Source organism: Polypterus senegalus, chromosome 3, assembly GCF_016835505.1.
Source record: "Polypterus senegalus isolate Bchr_013 chromosome 3, ASM1683550v1, whole genome shotgun sequence".
Classification (NCBI taxonomy): domain Eukaryota; kingdom Metazoa; phylum Chordata; class Cladistia; order Polypteriformes; family Polypteridae; genus Polypterus; species Polypterus senegalus.
Genome location: NC_053156.1, coordinates 263,274,837 through 263,292,171, shown reverse-complemented (window position 1 = coordinate 263,292,171; position 17,335 = coordinate 263,274,837). Strand labels below are relative to the sequence as shown.

The 17,335-nt window shown below is 34.9% G+C and overlaps 1 protein-coding gene across 1 annotated transcript; it reads left to right on the top strand.

The window, feature by feature from the left end:
- Positions 1 to 206: 206 nt before the first annotated feature.
- On the top strand, positions 207 to 15,952 carry dnajc27 (DnaJ (Hsp40) homolog, subfamily C, member 27). Its single transcript, XM_039749036.1, has 7 exons — positions 207 to 910; positions 7,001 to 7,083; positions 7,955 to 8,024; positions 10,755 to 10,919; positions 11,071 to 11,193; positions 11,701 to 11,861; positions 14,529 to 15,952. The coding sequence occupies exons 1-7, from the start codon at positions 824 to 826 to the stop codon at positions 14,659 to 14,661; spliced, it is 822 nt and encodes a 273-aa protein (XP_039604970.1). The 5' UTR covers positions 207 to 823; the 3' UTR covers positions 14,662 to 15,952.
- Positions 15,953 to 17,335: the final 1,383 nt, after the last annotated feature.

The following is a 17,335-nucleotide window of genomic DNA, read 5'->3' as shown; positions in this document are numbered from 1 at the left end:
AGAGTTCGTTCCCACCCAGAGCCCGGTAATCTCCGGCCTCCTATGACTTATTATTTGATTGATTATTTTACACATTTATGTTCGTACTTTCTAATCTCCGCTCAATGTAACGCTATATACCTGTAACAAAACTAATATTTACTTGGCGAATCTGCAGTTGCCGTTCTTCAATTGCACAGCGTTACCATAGCGTTACCATAGAAATTTAAATCAGCGAAATGGTCAGATTAAAAAAGATTAGATCAAGCAGTAAATGTTAAACTATGTTTTTCCTATCATACTAATTTTAAATGCAGCAATACTTGTCATATTCTCTCTCGCTCTCTCTTATGGTATTTCTAAATTTTGCGGAATGTGCTGTTGTGCGACCAGAATCAGCCGCTGAGCAACAGGGAAGAAGCAGGAAAATCAAAACAAATCCAATGGGCAGAAATGCCGAAAAGGGGGCAGAAGAACGTTGAAAAATGTTTGTCTACCACTAAAATAGAAGCACGAATCTTTAATCAAACGTACCGAGGGAAATTATTCACAATGCACGTTCTATTAGAATGATTTGTGTTTTAGAGTAAATTCTGATTTATGTAGGCATTTGTTAGAGTTCATTTATTTATTCAATCTACTCTTATTAACAAATACATTTATCTGTACATTTTATTTATACGGACATGTTTATTTATGTTTTATAGTATTGCGTTTATTTTTTAATATCAAAGTGTTTTACAAAATATTACCAGACGTTCAGATATCACATGAAAGGACAGTTTTCCTACAGCTAAATATTTAAAGATTGTATTTATTATTTGTATAAAATAATATTTCAAAAATGGAGACCAACTTGCAAAAGAGAAGAGAGAACAAGAAGTCAATGAGAGTTAAAGTCATTAGCTTGGGCAACGCAGAGGTGGGAAAGGTAAGTGAGAATATTTATTCACACTTTTGATTCATTTTATAATCGAGTGTATTTCTTAAGGTTACGAAATATAAGGCTTGTTAAAATGCTACGGGTGATTTCAAATCAGATCAACCAATAGTCCACGCACTTAAGGCACAAAAAAGTCTCGAAAGATGACCAGGTGTGCCCTTGTTAGTCAGGAGACACCTTGTAAATTGTTTTTTGATGTAAGATGAGTACTTTCCAAGATGCAGTCCACATGGGGAGTGGGGTGTCCAATTTGTCTGCACTCATTTTTTTTATCAAATTTCAAAAGTCCATAACTCCAGAACTAAACCACCAAGCAGGCTCAGACTGTGCACTCTGGTAAATGAATTGGTATATTATGTGATGAAATTAAGACATTTGGTCCAGATGATCCTTTATGGTCAAAGCAGCCTCTTAAAATTGACCAAAATGTAATTTGAATTTTTAGCTTAGCTATGTTTAGGCCCCAGAAACACATTTTGTTCCTTATTTAGATAACTATATAGGCTTTCTTAAAAAACAAACAGGAACTTTTTCAGGGTTTGCACAGCAGACCTCTCAAGTCCAAAAAATAATTTAGGATTTCATTTTCAGAGCACCCTAATGACATGTGGGAATGTGCAGATAACTTGTTAAATGTTTTTCATTTATTCTACATTAGCCCTTCTTTCTCAAAACACAAACCTTTCTTTTCTTATACAAATCTTTCATGTTTATTTTCCATGCTAAACATTGGATGAATGTGCCATGTGTCAATAATGGTAATCTTTTGAGTTTTTAATCAGTAACTTATCAAAAAGTCACATTTTTTGTCTTCTCAAATGATGATGACCTGTCTCATGTTAGCTGTCAGCCTGGTGTCTCGTGAAGGCAATCGATTGACTGTCCAAATATTCACCATTGAAGCAGAAGCTAAGATCCTGCCCTTTCATGATCACAGATTTCTGATGGATCAGATGCGTCCCTCACATTACAACAGTAAATGAGGCTATGTTGAGTACATGTGTGATGAAAAATGTTGGATTGATATGATTTGTGACAAGAGTCGAGCAGAATCAGACTTCCTGATATGTTTCGTGCATCCAAACTATCCTGCATACTGTTTTTCATTGGCCACCTACAGATTATATTTATTGGTGCCATTACAGTGTGTCATTGCACTGCTTAGTGCACCTACAATGGTCAGTGGGAGGCAATACCATCTTGATCTCAAAGACAAAGATTCCCTACACTCTGCCCATCAATTGAAACAGAAATGAAATGGGTCTCATCCCTGCTGCTGCAATACCAAGATGTTAACATTTCATTATAACTAGTGTTATATTTAATGATAAATCAAGCAGCTGTTGTTCATGTGTTGTGCTTAATGTGCCTTTGATTTATTTAGTTATTTTTCAAGTTAGTGATGAAGAATGTGATGATTATCATTACTGACAAATGGTGAATTTAACCATGTTTAGAATGGAAAATAAAAAAAAGGTTCACATAAGAAAAGTATGACTTGAAAGAAAGGACCATGTAGAGAGACAGGAAAAATAATTAAAAAAATATCGGGATATGCATTAAGCTGGTCTGAAATTTACACCCAAAATGATTTTTTTTTTACAATTTAGAGGTCTGCTGGACAACCCCTAATGCAGTGTCTTGTTTGTTTATAACATTTTGAAAATGGTATCTAAACATGGAAAAAAAAATTTTAGCAAGCTATATCAGTTAGAAGTATGCTTCTTCGACGCCTGTTTAATGTAATATAGTCACCAAATAAGTCATACACTCCAGAAATATTATTATCATTGGATGCAGAAAAAGCATTTGACATGATTGAATGGAAATACATTTTTACTACATGGGAGAAATTTGGGTTTGGCCCGAACATTTGTGCATTGATCAAATTACTGTATACCAATCCAGAAGCTTCAGTTTGTATTAACAACATTTGTTCAGACTACTTTAAGCTAGAACGTGGTACCAGACAAGGATGCCCCTTGTCACCGCTACTGTTTGCAATCGCCATTGAACCACTGGCAATACACTGTCGAAATGCTGATCAGATGAAGGGGATTATCAGAGAAGGACTGGAACAGAAAATTTCTCTATATGCAGATGATATGGTACTGTATATATCAGACCCACAAAATACTGTGCCTGCAGTCTTAACAGCACTCACAGAATTTCAAAAGATCTCTGGTCTCAGAATTAATCTGAATAAAAGTGTACTCTTTCCAGTGAATTCTCAAGCATATAATATTAGATTAGATACCCTACCTTTTATCATTGCAGAACAGTTTAAATACCTAGGGGTAAACATCACAAGTAAACATAAAGCTCTTTATCAACAAAATTTCGCCGTCTACATGGAAAAAATGAAACAAGACTTGCATAGATGGTCAACCCTTCATCTCACACTAGCTGGAATAATTAACACTGTTAAGATGAATATTCTTCCTAAGCTCCTTTTTATTTCAAAACATTCCAATATGCATCAATAAATAATTTTTTAAGCAATTAGATTCAACAGTAACCTCATTTACTTGGAATTTAAAACATCCACGTATACAAAGAGCGACCCTACAAAGACAAGAGGCAGAAGGTGGCATGGCTCTACCTAACTTCCAGTTTTATTACTGGGCAGCTAACATACAAGCTATAAAAACCTGGACACAAAGAGATGAACATACACAGGCTTGGTCTGCAATAGAAGTAAAATCCTGCAATACTTCTTTATATTCCCTGGTCTGTGCCCCAATAAATACAAGTTATTGGCAATATACTAATAACCCAATTGTGATTCACTCACTCAGAATATGGAACCAATGTAGAAAGCATTTTAAGATGGAGAAGCTTTTATCTGTGGCACCTTTGCAAACATATGCAGTTTTTAATATCTGGAGAAAAGTTGGGATTAACTTGCTTAGAGATCTTCATAGGATACAAAGACGTTGTCTATATAAACAATTACATTCCAAATTTAACATTCCAGCTACACATTTCTTTCACTATCTTCAAATTAGGAACTTTGTTAAACAGAACCTTAACAATTTTCCTCATCTTGCACCCTCATCCATGCTGGAAAAAATATTGCTCAGTTTCAAGGACTCAGACACCATCTCTGCAATATATAAAATCATTTTACAGTCCCTCCCTTTCAAAGATCCAAGAGGACACTGGGAAAAAGATCTCTCAATTAATATATCAGAAAAGGAGTGGAAAGTAGCAATGCAGAGAATTCACTCGAGCTCCATATGCGCAAAGAATACAATTATACAACTTAAAATTATATATCGAGCACATCTGTCTTGTTTAAAATTGTCCAAAATGTTTCCAGGGCATGATCCAACCTGCGAACGCTGCAATCAAGTCCCAGCCTCACTGGGTCACATGTTTTGGGCCTGCACCAAATTAACATCATTCTGGACCAAAATTTTTAATTGCCTTTCAGACAGTCTTGGTGTCACAATCCCTCCCAACCCATTAACAGCTGTGTTTAGGGTTCTTCCAGAGGGGTTTAAAGTGGAGAAGGACAAACAAACTGATTGCATTCACTACACTATTGGCACACAGACTTATTTTGCTAAACTGGAAGGATCCTAACTCTCCTCTTTTAAGTCAGTGGGAAACCAATGTTTTATACTATTTGAAATTGAAAAAAATCAAATACTCAGTTAGAGGATCTGTACAGATATTTTTCAAAACATGGCAGGATCTAATCAGTAATATTTTAGAATAAGCTCTTAAAGCACAGAGGAAGCAATTATTTCTGTATTTCTTTTTCTTCTCCATTCATCTCTGTTGGCTTATCAAACTTATCAATTTAGGTATGTTTACAAGCCTTAAGATTTACTCCATTGGCCTTGCTCTCTCTCTCAGGGGTGGGGGTCGACTTGTTCTCAATCCTACTTTTTGTAACAATTGATTGATTTGTATGGAATGATTGCAATAAAATTAATACAATTTCAAAAAAAAAGAAGTATGCTTTCTGAAAGCCTAAACACGGCCAAGCCAAAAGCACAAAATCTTTTTTTTTTTTTCTCCATTTTTGAAGGTCTGCTCTTACCAAGTGATGTCATCTGGACTAGGCTTCTTGATTTTGTTACGTACTATACCTGTAAAGGTACCTATATGCAAAATTTGAACCTGCTAGGTGGTTTAGGTCTTGAGATATGGTCTTGTGAAATTGATGAAAAAAATAAAGGTGTGTCAAATTTGACACCCATTTCCCATGATAAACTTGTTTATATATTGGAAATTATCGATCATGCATCAAAATAATTTTAAAGGGTGCCTTCTGGATAACGTGTGTACACCTGGTATTTTGCTCAGAATTTTTAGAGACTGTTGTGTGTGGGACTTCTGGAAAATTGGTTGATTTGACATTGAATGATCCTAACTGAAATGCTTTTAAAATCTGCAGCATGGCAAAATGCTTAGCATTATTGTTTTGCAGTTCTGGCCATCCAGCGTTGACTCCCATCAGTCTACATGGAGTTTGCAAGTTCCGCAGGTGGACTTATGGCTTTTCTTCATGCTTTCTGGTGGCTTCATACATGTAGGCAACTTAAAACAGTTGTAGTCTGGCAAAGTTTACACCAGGATCCAGGAGGAGACCAGGGAATTGCAGGTTTTTATCCTATCCACTTTCTTAATTACTAGGCATTTACTGCTGCTAAAAGAACATACTGTTGTTTGCACTGCAAAACCATATGATTAAGTAATGTAGCAATTACCGTTAGCAGAAAGAATTAGCATCTAATTATAAACCTGGTCTGAGAAAAAAATGCCCTCCAGAATCTGAATTTGAGACCCCTGTATTAGAGTTTGGTAGTGCAATCGCCTTGACTCGCCTGACATTTCTAAATAAGTTTGAGATCTTTTTTCTGAGAACATCATTAAAATATTGTTAGTGATGAAGGAGGTCAGAAGTTTTTCTTAACTAGCAGTTGGAATAAGGTCTGCTCTTTTGCAACTTTGTCTTGACTTGGGATGCTTAACAATTGATGAAATAATATTTGACTATTTTCCTAAATTACAAGAATGTTTAAAAGAAGTAGTATAATTAAATGACAGATGAGCATTATTAAGTCTCCGTTTATTGTGTACTTCGACTCTATAGGTCAGTGGTCCTCAATCACGGTCCTGGAGGGCCGCAGTGGCTACGGGTTTTCATTCCAGCAAGTGTCCTAATTAGAACTCAGTCCTTGCTGATAATGAAAGTTGGCATTTAACTCCATACCTTGTTAGTCTCTTTATTCATCAAAGACAAATTTTAGTTACTTTGTAGATCAGAGGTCCTCAATTACAGTCCTGGAGGTCTGCTATGACTACAGGTTTTCACTTTAACCAATTTCTTAATTAGAACCCCTTTTATTTACTACTAAAGCAATACGTTTTTGTGCTTAAGTGTAGTTCTCTTGCCTGTTACCATTCAGAACCCTTAATTAGATTTTAGCTGCTGCATTTAAGTATTAATTGTTGCCTGTTTTCTTAATCAGACATTAGTTAATAATGAGATGCATATAACCAATAAACCAGCAGCTCTCCAGCTAATGTGCTTAACATGAAGTATCTGTGATAAAAAAATGTTTAGAAATGAATGAGAGGGGAATTGGAAGGACCATTAAGTTTAAATCTATTCTGCTCCACAAAACACATGGATAATGTTCTCACAGAAGGAAACTCTACAGTGCAATTAAAATTGCTCTTGGATGAATACAAGCATTAACAAGCTAAATAGTACAATATCACGTTTCATTATCAGCATCGACTGCTTTCTAATTAGGAAACTCATTGGAATAAAAATTTGCAGCCACTGTGGCCCTCCAGGACTGTCATTGACGACCCCTGCTATAGGTGAAATCGCTTGAAACTTTTCTTTTCAGATTGCACTGTCCACATATTTCAGAGGAGAAGATTTGACTTCAACTGTCTTTTCCAGCTATTAACTAAACAACTATAGTTACGGTGTTAAAGTATCAGATCACTAAACTGATTTTCTTTTCAATTTTATCAAAATTAAAAGTAAACTGACCTCACATAAAATCTTGCATAACATGTACTTTAAAATTGTTCTTTTATTTTTAACAGAGCTGCATCATTAAACGCTACTGTGAGAAGAGATTTGTTCCTAAGTATATGGCAACGATTGGTATCGATTACGGAGTGACTAAGTAAGTATGTTTGTATGTCCAGCTGTAGCAAGAGTTTGTAACAGTGTAATAAAATTAAAACTGTGTTTTGGAGTGATATCATGAAAACATAAGTGAATGATTTAAAAACATCAACAGAAACCGAGATAGACCAGACCAGGCCCTAAGTGCTGGTGGAAGAGGACCAGTATATGATGAAAACACATGCATCTGCACTACTAAAATGATAACAAATACAAGCCTAGTTCTGTAATACCAATAGGCAGATGTTTTTATGAATTCTAGAACTCATCATTCTACATTAGATTTGAAACCTTTAAGCTGTTCATGATTTTATTATTTAAATAGAAATGTAATGTTCACAGCATCTCTTGCCTTTTTAAATGTTTCAGCATAAAGCATTATTCTATTCCTAAATTGTTCAATATTAATTCAGAAGCACTTTGTGGAATTTTCCAATAAAACCATGATTTTGTAGTATGTTAAAAGCAGACAGTATGCCCCAATGGTTATGTAATGGGACCAGGACACTAAGCCACAAAGTTGCTGGCTAAATTCTTATTGTATTCTCCAATTGAGAAAAAAAAATTACTTAAGTATTTGTACAAGGTCTTGGGATTCGGCAGTATGCTACCTAGTCGTGTAGTTCAAGCAGAAACCCTGACAACTTTTTTAAAAAGTTTTGGAGTTTACCAACAAAACCAGCTTGACAGACAGAATTGTCTCCTCTTATTTGTCAGTTATTTATGTTGTAATGCCATAAAGTAACTTATAAAGGTGATTATTATATAAACTCTTTGTGTAAAATAATGGAGTTTTGTTTAAATAAATACTTCTTTCTCTTTTGCATGTTGTGTAGTTTAGAATTTCTTATTTTTTTGTACATGTTTAGAGTTCAGGTACGTGACAGAGAAATGAAAGTGAACATCTTTGATATGGCTGGACATCAGTTCTTTTATGAGGTGAGTATTATTAGTTTTCATGTAAATAATGGATAATATGATTAGATACATCTCTTTTACTAGGTCTTATCTTGGTCAACATAGCAATAATTGATTAATGGGTGACTATTTTTTTTTCTCTATTAAAAAGTGTACACATGAGGACTCCATTTAAATTCTACATTCTATTTACACTTCTTATTTCAGAAAGATTTTTTGCTCCCTAAAGGCAACCTAAATAAAATACATGCTGACAAGGTAAAACTCTAGTCTTTCCCGAATTGGAGATATAATCTAGATTTGCTATCATTTATAATGATTATAAATAATATAATTTGTTAAACTCTTATTCTTTCTCAATGAAGTTACTGTAAATATATTCAGAGAATGAGTTGTGTCTTATCTGTTTCATGCAAAGTACTGTATATAGGCAACATACATTTTGCTTATCTCAATGGTTCTACAAACTTAAAGGGTGGACAGAAATGACACTTTGTCATTTAATAATGAGCAAAAACAACATGTATTTTTTCAGTGTACCAAGATTAAAACTCAAAATAGTGTCAGTTCTGAAAGCTAATTTTTGATGTGCTCATGCAGCGAACTATGGATTTGTTGGCAGTTTTACTAGTATAGACATACATTGAGAGCTGATATGCAAAAAATCTGGACAAATGATCATTTGTCATCTGTTTTTTCTTTTGTAGAGGTGAAATATTTTTCTTTTGAATTGCTTCATGTTGATGTTTGACTGATTGATCTATTACAAGTATAGACACTTGTTTCTATCACATTACGGCAGTACATGCTTTCTGTGTAAAGGTCTGATATTTAGACTTGGGGGAAATTCTCTCTCAGCTCAATTGACTTGATTTCACAGAGCAACGTTTAGGTCCACATTTTGGATCCCAGGGAAGGAACATGCTTGTAACAATGAAACACTCATGTTGTCTGAGTCTGTCACAAATACAGCCATTCTCTTTTCAAATGTCTGTGTTTCACATAAATGTTAAAAAAACACATTAATCTATATTCATTTTGTTTAATATTGATTTTTCAGATGCCACAACCTTGCTGTTTGAATTTTTTGTGCTACTTTAATAAATGAATGTAACCACAGACATGAGCTTTTACACATGGAACATGCAGACTTGATCGACTGTGGAGGTTACTCTTGAAGTAAAATTTTACACGCCTTTCCACCTGAGCATCAGCAGGAGACAGAAAACTTACTTACCCTTATCTCTGAGACTGCAAAAGTGGACACATCTCATGATGTGCATTCCTCCCAACCTCCTTTATCCCTGCTCACCCTCACCCTGGTTGTTGTTGTTTTGTTACAATATTGCTTCTGTAAAAATCTAAATTCCCCCTTAAAAAATAAAGATCTGTCTGTCCAAAAGTAATATAATTTAACCACTTGGAAAAAGTTCCAAAGATGCAAAATAAAAAGCTTTGTGCTTAAATGAAACTTTTGAAGGCATCTTAGTTAAACAATATGTTGGCAGTTCTTTAAATTTCTGATTCTGAAGCAAAGAAAAAAAGATAATTTTAAAAATATTTCACTTAAATAACATAATTACCCGTAGTTTATTAGCCTGTAGAGGCAAAAAAAGGAGTTCACCAAGAAATGTATTCAAACCACTGATTTTAAATTAAGCTTTCACGTGAACAAAATCCTCAGTTTATAAGTTTGTTCATTTATCTGTCCATTAATTTTCTTCTTCCAGTTTTTACAGTGTTACAATATGTTACAATTCAGACTTGATGTATTTGGAGATTAAGATAACTTTATTTGAATTTAATGTGAAAAGATTGTAGGTAATGTTGAATTATAATGATTTTATGGTGGAGTTTTATTTGGTCACATCTTTGATCACATAGGGTCTCAGCTCCAGACTTAAAATCCTTTATGACCTCTTCATCCAACTCAGGCGGACTAGATTAGCTCAGACTACCGCAATCAGTGTTAAAAGTCGAGCCCCTTGTTTATAATTTTCTTTGAATGTGGGAATGTTTTAGTCCTTCAGATGTTCTTATCACTAACAGCATTGTTGTCAGCCTAGAGCCATTTCACAAATATTTCATTAACCCGCTGTGCTCTTCTGCTTTATACCAAATTATTTTATTTGATGGGAGTACGCATGTACGTATGAGAGAAGGGTGGTATGGCAGCAGAGTGGGTAGCACTGTTGCCTCATGATTGTTGAGTTATTGCCTTAAATCTCAGGTCCAGTTGTTTTCTATGAGCTTTCTTTCTCCCTGTGTCAATATGGAATTTCCTCTGGGTACTCCAGTTTTCATCCAATATCCCCAGTTGTGTACAGGTTAGGTTAACTGGCAGGTCCAGATCATGTCTGCGTGAGTATAGGTGTAGGTGTGTGCATAAATGAGTTCTGTGGTGGACGGTCAAACTGCTTAGGACTGTATTCTGCTTTGCATCCAGTGCTGCTGAGATAGGCCATGCAGATTAAGCAGATCAGAGAATGATTTTTGTGACTTGAACATTGGTTATGCAAGAAAGCATTATACATTTTACTTTATCTCAAGTACAAACTCATGTTCCTCCTCGAACAAGCACCAGTGATTTTTAGAGTGTACATTTTTAGTGCATATTTAAGCATATGTGTTGTCAGTTATTCCAAAGAGAATAAAAAAATTACTATAATTTTCAAAAATCTCATTTTATGAGCTCTGAAAAACCAAATGTTACTATCATGTAACATTTGTGACATTTCTTCTCTCTTTTAGGTGCGAAATGAATTTTACAAAGATTCTCAGGGAGTGATTTTGGTGTATGATGTTGGACAGAAGGAGAGTTTTGATGCCTTGGACAGTTGGTTGGCAGAGATGAAACAGGAAATGGGCTCCCATGGCAATATGGAAAATATTGTTTTCACTGTTTGTGCCAATAAGGTCTGCCTCCATCTATGAACTTTCTTGCATATTTCACAGTTTCATTTAAAAATTTAAACATGTGCTATCTTGTCTTTACTTAACTACGCTAGCTGACTTAAGCTGTTGGCAAAATAGGAGGGCTGAACAATGGCAATTTTTATAATTTTAGATTGATCTTCCAAAGCGGAGAGTGGTGGATGAAAGTGAGGGACGACTGTGGGCAGAGAGTCGTGGTTTTCATTATTTTGAGACCTCTGCTCAAAGTGGAGAAGGAATCGGTGAAATGTTTCAAGTAAGGAAAAGCCAGCCCTGCAAAATAGTTTATTCAGAATATATTACTTTCCTGATTATGAACTGCTTATTCTTTTAAAAAAACAATACACAAATAAAGGCTTTAAAAAACCTTTAAATTCAGTGAAAACAAAGAACCTTACAATGTAGTTGTTGGGACAAATTTTTCATCATGTCTAAACCTGTTCTCAAAACTCACTTGCCATGCTTAAACTCCAGTAGAGGTTTCTGTGGTTTTAGGAAACTTTCTTGCATTACTTTATCAGATTATTATTTAACTGGTATTGATGGTTGTCTTTTCTGTTAATTTAATGTAATGATAAGAGAAGTTCAAAACCAAATAAACACACATTAGTGAAGACATGCAAAACCAGTGTCTGCTGTCAACCTGTAAACCTTGACAAATGATCAACTGTGTATTTCCACACATAAGAAAAAGTTTAAACTGTGTATTTCAAATTTTATATTTTCAAGAGCATACCCAATTAATGTGTAACCTATTTTGCAGACATTTTTCTCCTCTATTGCTGACCTGTGTGAGAATGGAGGCCGGCGGCCACTTTCTGGAGTCAGTGTGGGCTTTACTCGTGAGCAAGCTGACACCATTAGAAGAATCCGAAGTAGTAAGGACAGTTGGGATATGCTAGGTGTTAAACCAGGAGCAACAAGGTAAAACCTTAACAACAGTTCAGAAGTCCAGCTAGTATCCAGTCATTATTATACAAATATAGTGAATATTTGTACCATTAGAAGCCTGTTGAGCAAAGTTAAGTGCCTTTAGATAAAATCAAGCATTTACAATATCCCATATCATTTTTTTATGCCCAGTTAATCGACTTTTTACTATTTAATTAAAGAAATGCAATATTTTATGTCAGTTTTCAAAATGCAGATAACTTATTTAAATATTTTTCTTATAAAAGTTCACTTTAGTAGTTTGGAATATTAAGGGTATTTGATAGTGCATGTGAGATCCACTCATTAGATCTGGAAAATATTAATTTAGCATTATATCCTTTATAGATGTTTGGCGGTTTTACATTTTTTTGTTGTTAATGATTATCTGTGTTTTTAGTCAGCTAAGATGCAAGTGTTCAGCCTTTCCTCTTCATTTTTCAAGTAACAATCATGTTGAAAAAAGGATATGGAAAATTAGTACCCATGTCTACTCAATTTACTGCTGAACCACCATAATCTAGTTCAGGGTTGTGAGTGCTGGAGTTTGTCTCACCAGCTCTGGGTGCAAAGCGGGAACCAAAGGACGAGAGAGTTTCATCAGGTTTTACTCCCTCTCTTCAAAGAAATCTCACAACAATGTATTTAACAGAGGAGCGCTCCTGCAGTGGTGTGTTCATGTTCCTTTGACCTTGGCTTCAGCTAGACTAATGGCAGAGCACTGTGCATGTTCGAACTACCCATAAGTCATCACAAACATGTTTGTATTGCATAAGCTTCTGTTCTTTACGGTTATCGTGTAATTTTCAACTTGCCCTTTATGATTTACCCTTGTGTATAGACTGTTCATTGATTGTAGACTAAAAATATATGCTTTTTTATGAAGTGAAGACTTGATTGATCATGCATATTGTTTGTAATTAGATTCATGTGAATAATACTCACCCTCGGGTCCTGCGCAGAAAGCAAAAATCTAAAATCTTAGCCCATTGAGCTGAAGGAAAACTCCTTGAGATCAAGTAACTAATCAGGCTTTTGAACAGCAAGGGTGTCTTTTTCTATAACTAACAAAAACACAGAAGTAGTTTCAAATTACATTAAAGACAGTAGTAAAATAAGTGGCAGCAAAAGAGTTTTCTCTCTATTATATATCAAAACGTTTTCTGTCGTGTCCACTTTATTCAGCCTTGACCACTCCCATCCACACTGCTCGACCAATCATTACTCCTACTCCTCTCTCCGTACCACCCCATGACATTCAGTGCTGCTACCTCGCCCTTCAACAGAGTCGGTTATAATGGCAAGGCAGAAAAGCAAATTACCTATTCAAGATGTCGAATTTTAGATTGTGATTGAAAGACAGCAAAAAGAACTGATAATGAACATCGAAAAAAAGAAAATGAACAAAAAAGAGTTGCATATAATAAAAATCAAGAACAAAGAGAATCATCCAATAAATGAGAAAGGGAAAAATATCCTGAACAATATGCAAACAGAAATGTAAAAAGCAACGTTTATAGAATGTAAGTTAGAGGATAAGGTAATTCATAATATTATTTATGACAAGGCATTAATGTACTTTAATTTTTTCTTTTTTTAATTTTTATTATTTATTTCTATTTAAAATAGACAGTTGTAGTGAAATACTCAAGTAACTGATTTTCTATCTGTAATAACTAAGGACCAAACCGTCTTCCTCTCGCTTCCCGCACACTCTTCTATGTACCAACTCTTTAAATACGTTTACTTCTCTAACGGAGCGGCGCCCTGACGTCCTTTTTGTGCGAAGTGAGCAGGGGGCAGAGCCACCTAGTGATCTGAAATAATGTTTCTTGTTTAATTTAAACCCTTGTTTCTTTTCTACTAGTGCACTGCAATGCATTTCTAGTTTAGACATGATTTGCCAGAGTTTGTCATTGATGTAAAACATATATTTGTTCTTTTTTTTTTCCATTATTTAGGCTTTGTCTGTGATTTAATTTTTTTATGTTCAAACACCCATTAAGTATTTTACTCCCTAAACTGTGTCTTTCAGAGTAGCATTTCATATGAAATCAGTCCTGTCTGTGATTAGTCCTCATAAGCATAGCGCCCACAAATACCCACCCCGGGGTCCCAAAAACAGTTTTAAATTATAGCTGCATTGTATATTGCATTTTAAGCAGAATGTTATCATCCTTATAAAGTACGCGTATATCGTAAGCTCTTGAGCAGATGCAGTTATTGTACTTTTAAGCAGACCATCAGAAACAAGTGTCCATCATGAGGTACAATCTCTGTGACAAGACAACAACACCAATAAGAATGCTTATTCTTCTGGGAAATGTAAAAAAAAAAAATAATTTGAGCTGCTAATGATTTTAGCAAAGACACAATAACATTTTCATTTGGGTCTTGGTTTATTAACTTTCAAGATCTTTTATTTTCTGCTTTTGTGCTTTCTGCAGTGTAAAGTGGTTTTATAAAAACTTGTAGACAGACATGCAGCTTATGAATGAAGTCTTATAAAGCTGTGTGTAATAAATTTAAGTAGAGAATTATTAACCACTGTTTTACTATTTTTTTTTTATATAGGATGTAGTTTTTATTAACTTTTTAAATATTTTTTATATTGTTGATTTAACCTTCATGATGCATGACTGCTCTTTTTCTTTTGTACAGAGAGGAAGTGAATAAGGCATACCGAAAACTGGCTGTTCTGCTTCATCCAGATAAATGTGTGGCACCGGGAAGTGAAGATGCTTTCAAAGCCGTGGTGAACGCTCGCACTGCGCTGCTTAAAAATATCAAATAGAAAGCAGATCTCTTTTGTCCTAGCTGATGTGAAAACTGACTCCATGAAAATGGCAACATTAAAAAAAAAAATAGACCAAATGTCATTCTAAGACCCAAATCACTCTGTAACAGGAGGGTAAAATGTTACTTCATGTAAGCAAAATGTTGACAGATAGAAATATTTATTTGGCTATATATTATCATACTATAGTCTGATTTATATGTTATCTCAGGGAGGGGCTGGATTTGGCTTTTTTTTTTGTCTGTATTTGTCCTTTCCTAAAATACTGCTTCCATGCTATATATTTGGTGTTTACCATCATTTAGTTGAACAATGATATTTGTATCAACAGGTTGTTGGGCATAATACTAATTTAAAAAATAATATCTGCTGTACACTACATGATCTTTGCCAAATGCAATAGTTTTAAAGAAAACAATAGAATGTATGGTATATGTTCATTCATACATTTTATTAAACTGCTTTAATCACTTTCAGGATTATGAAGTACTATACAGTAAGCACAGTAAGACAGAGATCTACCCTATTTATATTCGCTTCATTCAAAAATCAGTATAGTCACACAGCACCGATGTCCCCTGTCACACTACATGTGACTCCATCATATTTGTCTACTTCTGTAAGTCATGCTACCATTAATTACTTCTCACAGAGAGTTTCCAGAATTATATCATTTGACATCCTACATTAGAATGAGCTCTAAATGTTGGCCATTTTTAGTCAAAATACCGACAATTAGACAGTTGCAATCCATTTGTAAAATAAGACAAAGATCCTTAACTCTTAATTGGCTAACTATGTGCAAGTGTTCACTATTTGTCTATTTTGAGGTACCATGCTGTCTTTAATAGAGAAGCACACAACTAACATGCATTAATGTGGATAGTGTCTAGCAAAAATTAAATTCCTGATGTTTAATGTTGGAATTACTGTACATGATCTACTTATTAAGCCTTTTTATTTCAATGATGATATTTAATCAGTCATTCTGTGACTCCATATTTTCAAGAAATTCAGTACTGTATATTCTCATTTCAATCAAAGTGGCATACTGTATATGGCATACATATGGTATATGGCAAAGTGGCATACTTACTGTATATGCCTTGTTTACAAATGAACATTAAGTATGTATTTAACATAATAACATACTTGAATTGCACAATTGTTACATAATTTATAATTCTGTTTGTTTTCTTTATGTTCTTAATCCGCCAGACTTATGTTGTGTTTATGTTAATACTGGTTTGCATGTGTTTTTATAATAAATGTATAAATTGAACTACCATTTCTGGCTGATTGTAATATTTGAATCCTTAGCCTGTATTCTTGAACATCCTCTCTTAAATCAAAAATTGGAATTATTGGTCTTTTATACATGTTCAAAGATAAGTGTTACTCAGTAACTATGTGAAAATATATGTTGAATGATTACCAATATTCCAGAAGACTGCCAGATAAAGACATTGATCAGTTGACAGCTTGTAGAGTGAAGTCCTGAATGAAATGAGTAACAGAGAGTGAGACACCTGCTGATAAGGAAAAACAACTCGGCCACATGTTTCGGCTCCACCCGTGGTTTCAGGCCTACTGGACTGCATTCTTGATGCTATAAAGCAGCGCCCAAGTTAACATACATTTTTGTACTTTTAATAACCTTTATTTCAAGTAATAAATGGGTGGAGCACCATTAGTTGGGAGGTATTGCTGTTGTTTATTTCTTGAGCTTCTGTTAAAAGCAAATAAAGTACTACATGTCCATCTAATGTAGTTGTAGAAGGAGTGCGCACACGTGTGCAGAGTTCAGTGAAACTCCTACTTGCATAGATAGATAGACAGAACTTTATTTGTCCCAAAGGGAAAATTTTACTATTTACAGAAGCTCAAGAAATAAAGAAATAAATACACACCAGAATGGGTAAAAAGAACGAAAATGTCTGACTTGGCAGTCCCAGTCACAGTGAAACATTATACAGGTGTATTACTGCTGGTATAAAGAGGGCCAGTTGTGTTTCCTGACTCACTTCTGCTGAATGATTGCATTGGCTGAAAGTCCTCAGTGTGTCAGAGAGAGGATGTGCAGCATTGTTAAGAATGGAACTCGTTTCTATTTTAATTCTCCCCTCTCCAGTCCTATCTCCAGGGGATCCGGAATGCATCCCATAACATTTAAGTAGCTTGCTCATTTTGTAGGCCTCTTTTAAGGTGATGTTATTGGCCCAATACACTACAGCATAGAAAATCGCACTCCCCATCACGGAGTTGTGGAAAATACAAAGGATGTCATTGCCCATATTTAAGGAGCACAGTATCCTAAGAAAAAATGTCTGCTCTGCCTTTTCTTATATAACTTCTCTATGTTACAAGAACAGTCCAGCCCATAACTGATGTGGACCCTAACGCACTTATAGCAGAGTACCCCCTCAACACCCACTCCCTGAATAGTGACTGAACACTGAAGCTCTTTGGTATAGAAAATGTCAATGATCGGTTCATTGATTTTGTCAATGTCAAGATGCAGACAATTCTTTTTCCACCAAGAAGCAAAGTTCTCCATCTGACTCCTATACTCTATCTCACTCCCATTATCAATACATCCCATTTTGCAAGTGACATGACCTGGTGTTATATTTATGGCATGAGATGTACAGCATGAAGAGAAAAGGACAGG

Bases quoted from the DNA above. Each gene is read 5' to 3' on its own strand.
- dnajc27 (XM_039749036.1), top strand. From the start codon at position 824: ATGGAGACCAACTTGCAAAAGAGAAGAGAGAACAAGAAGTCAATGAGA. The intron at 10,920-11,070 runs GTCTGCCTCCAT...TTATAATTTTAG, and splicing joins TCACTGTTTGTGCCAATAAG to ATTGATCTTCCAAAGCGGAG. The intron at 11,862-14,528 runs GTAAAACCTTAA...TCTTTTGTACAG, and splicing joins GTTAAACCAGGAGCAACAAG to AGAGGAAGTGAATAAGGCAT.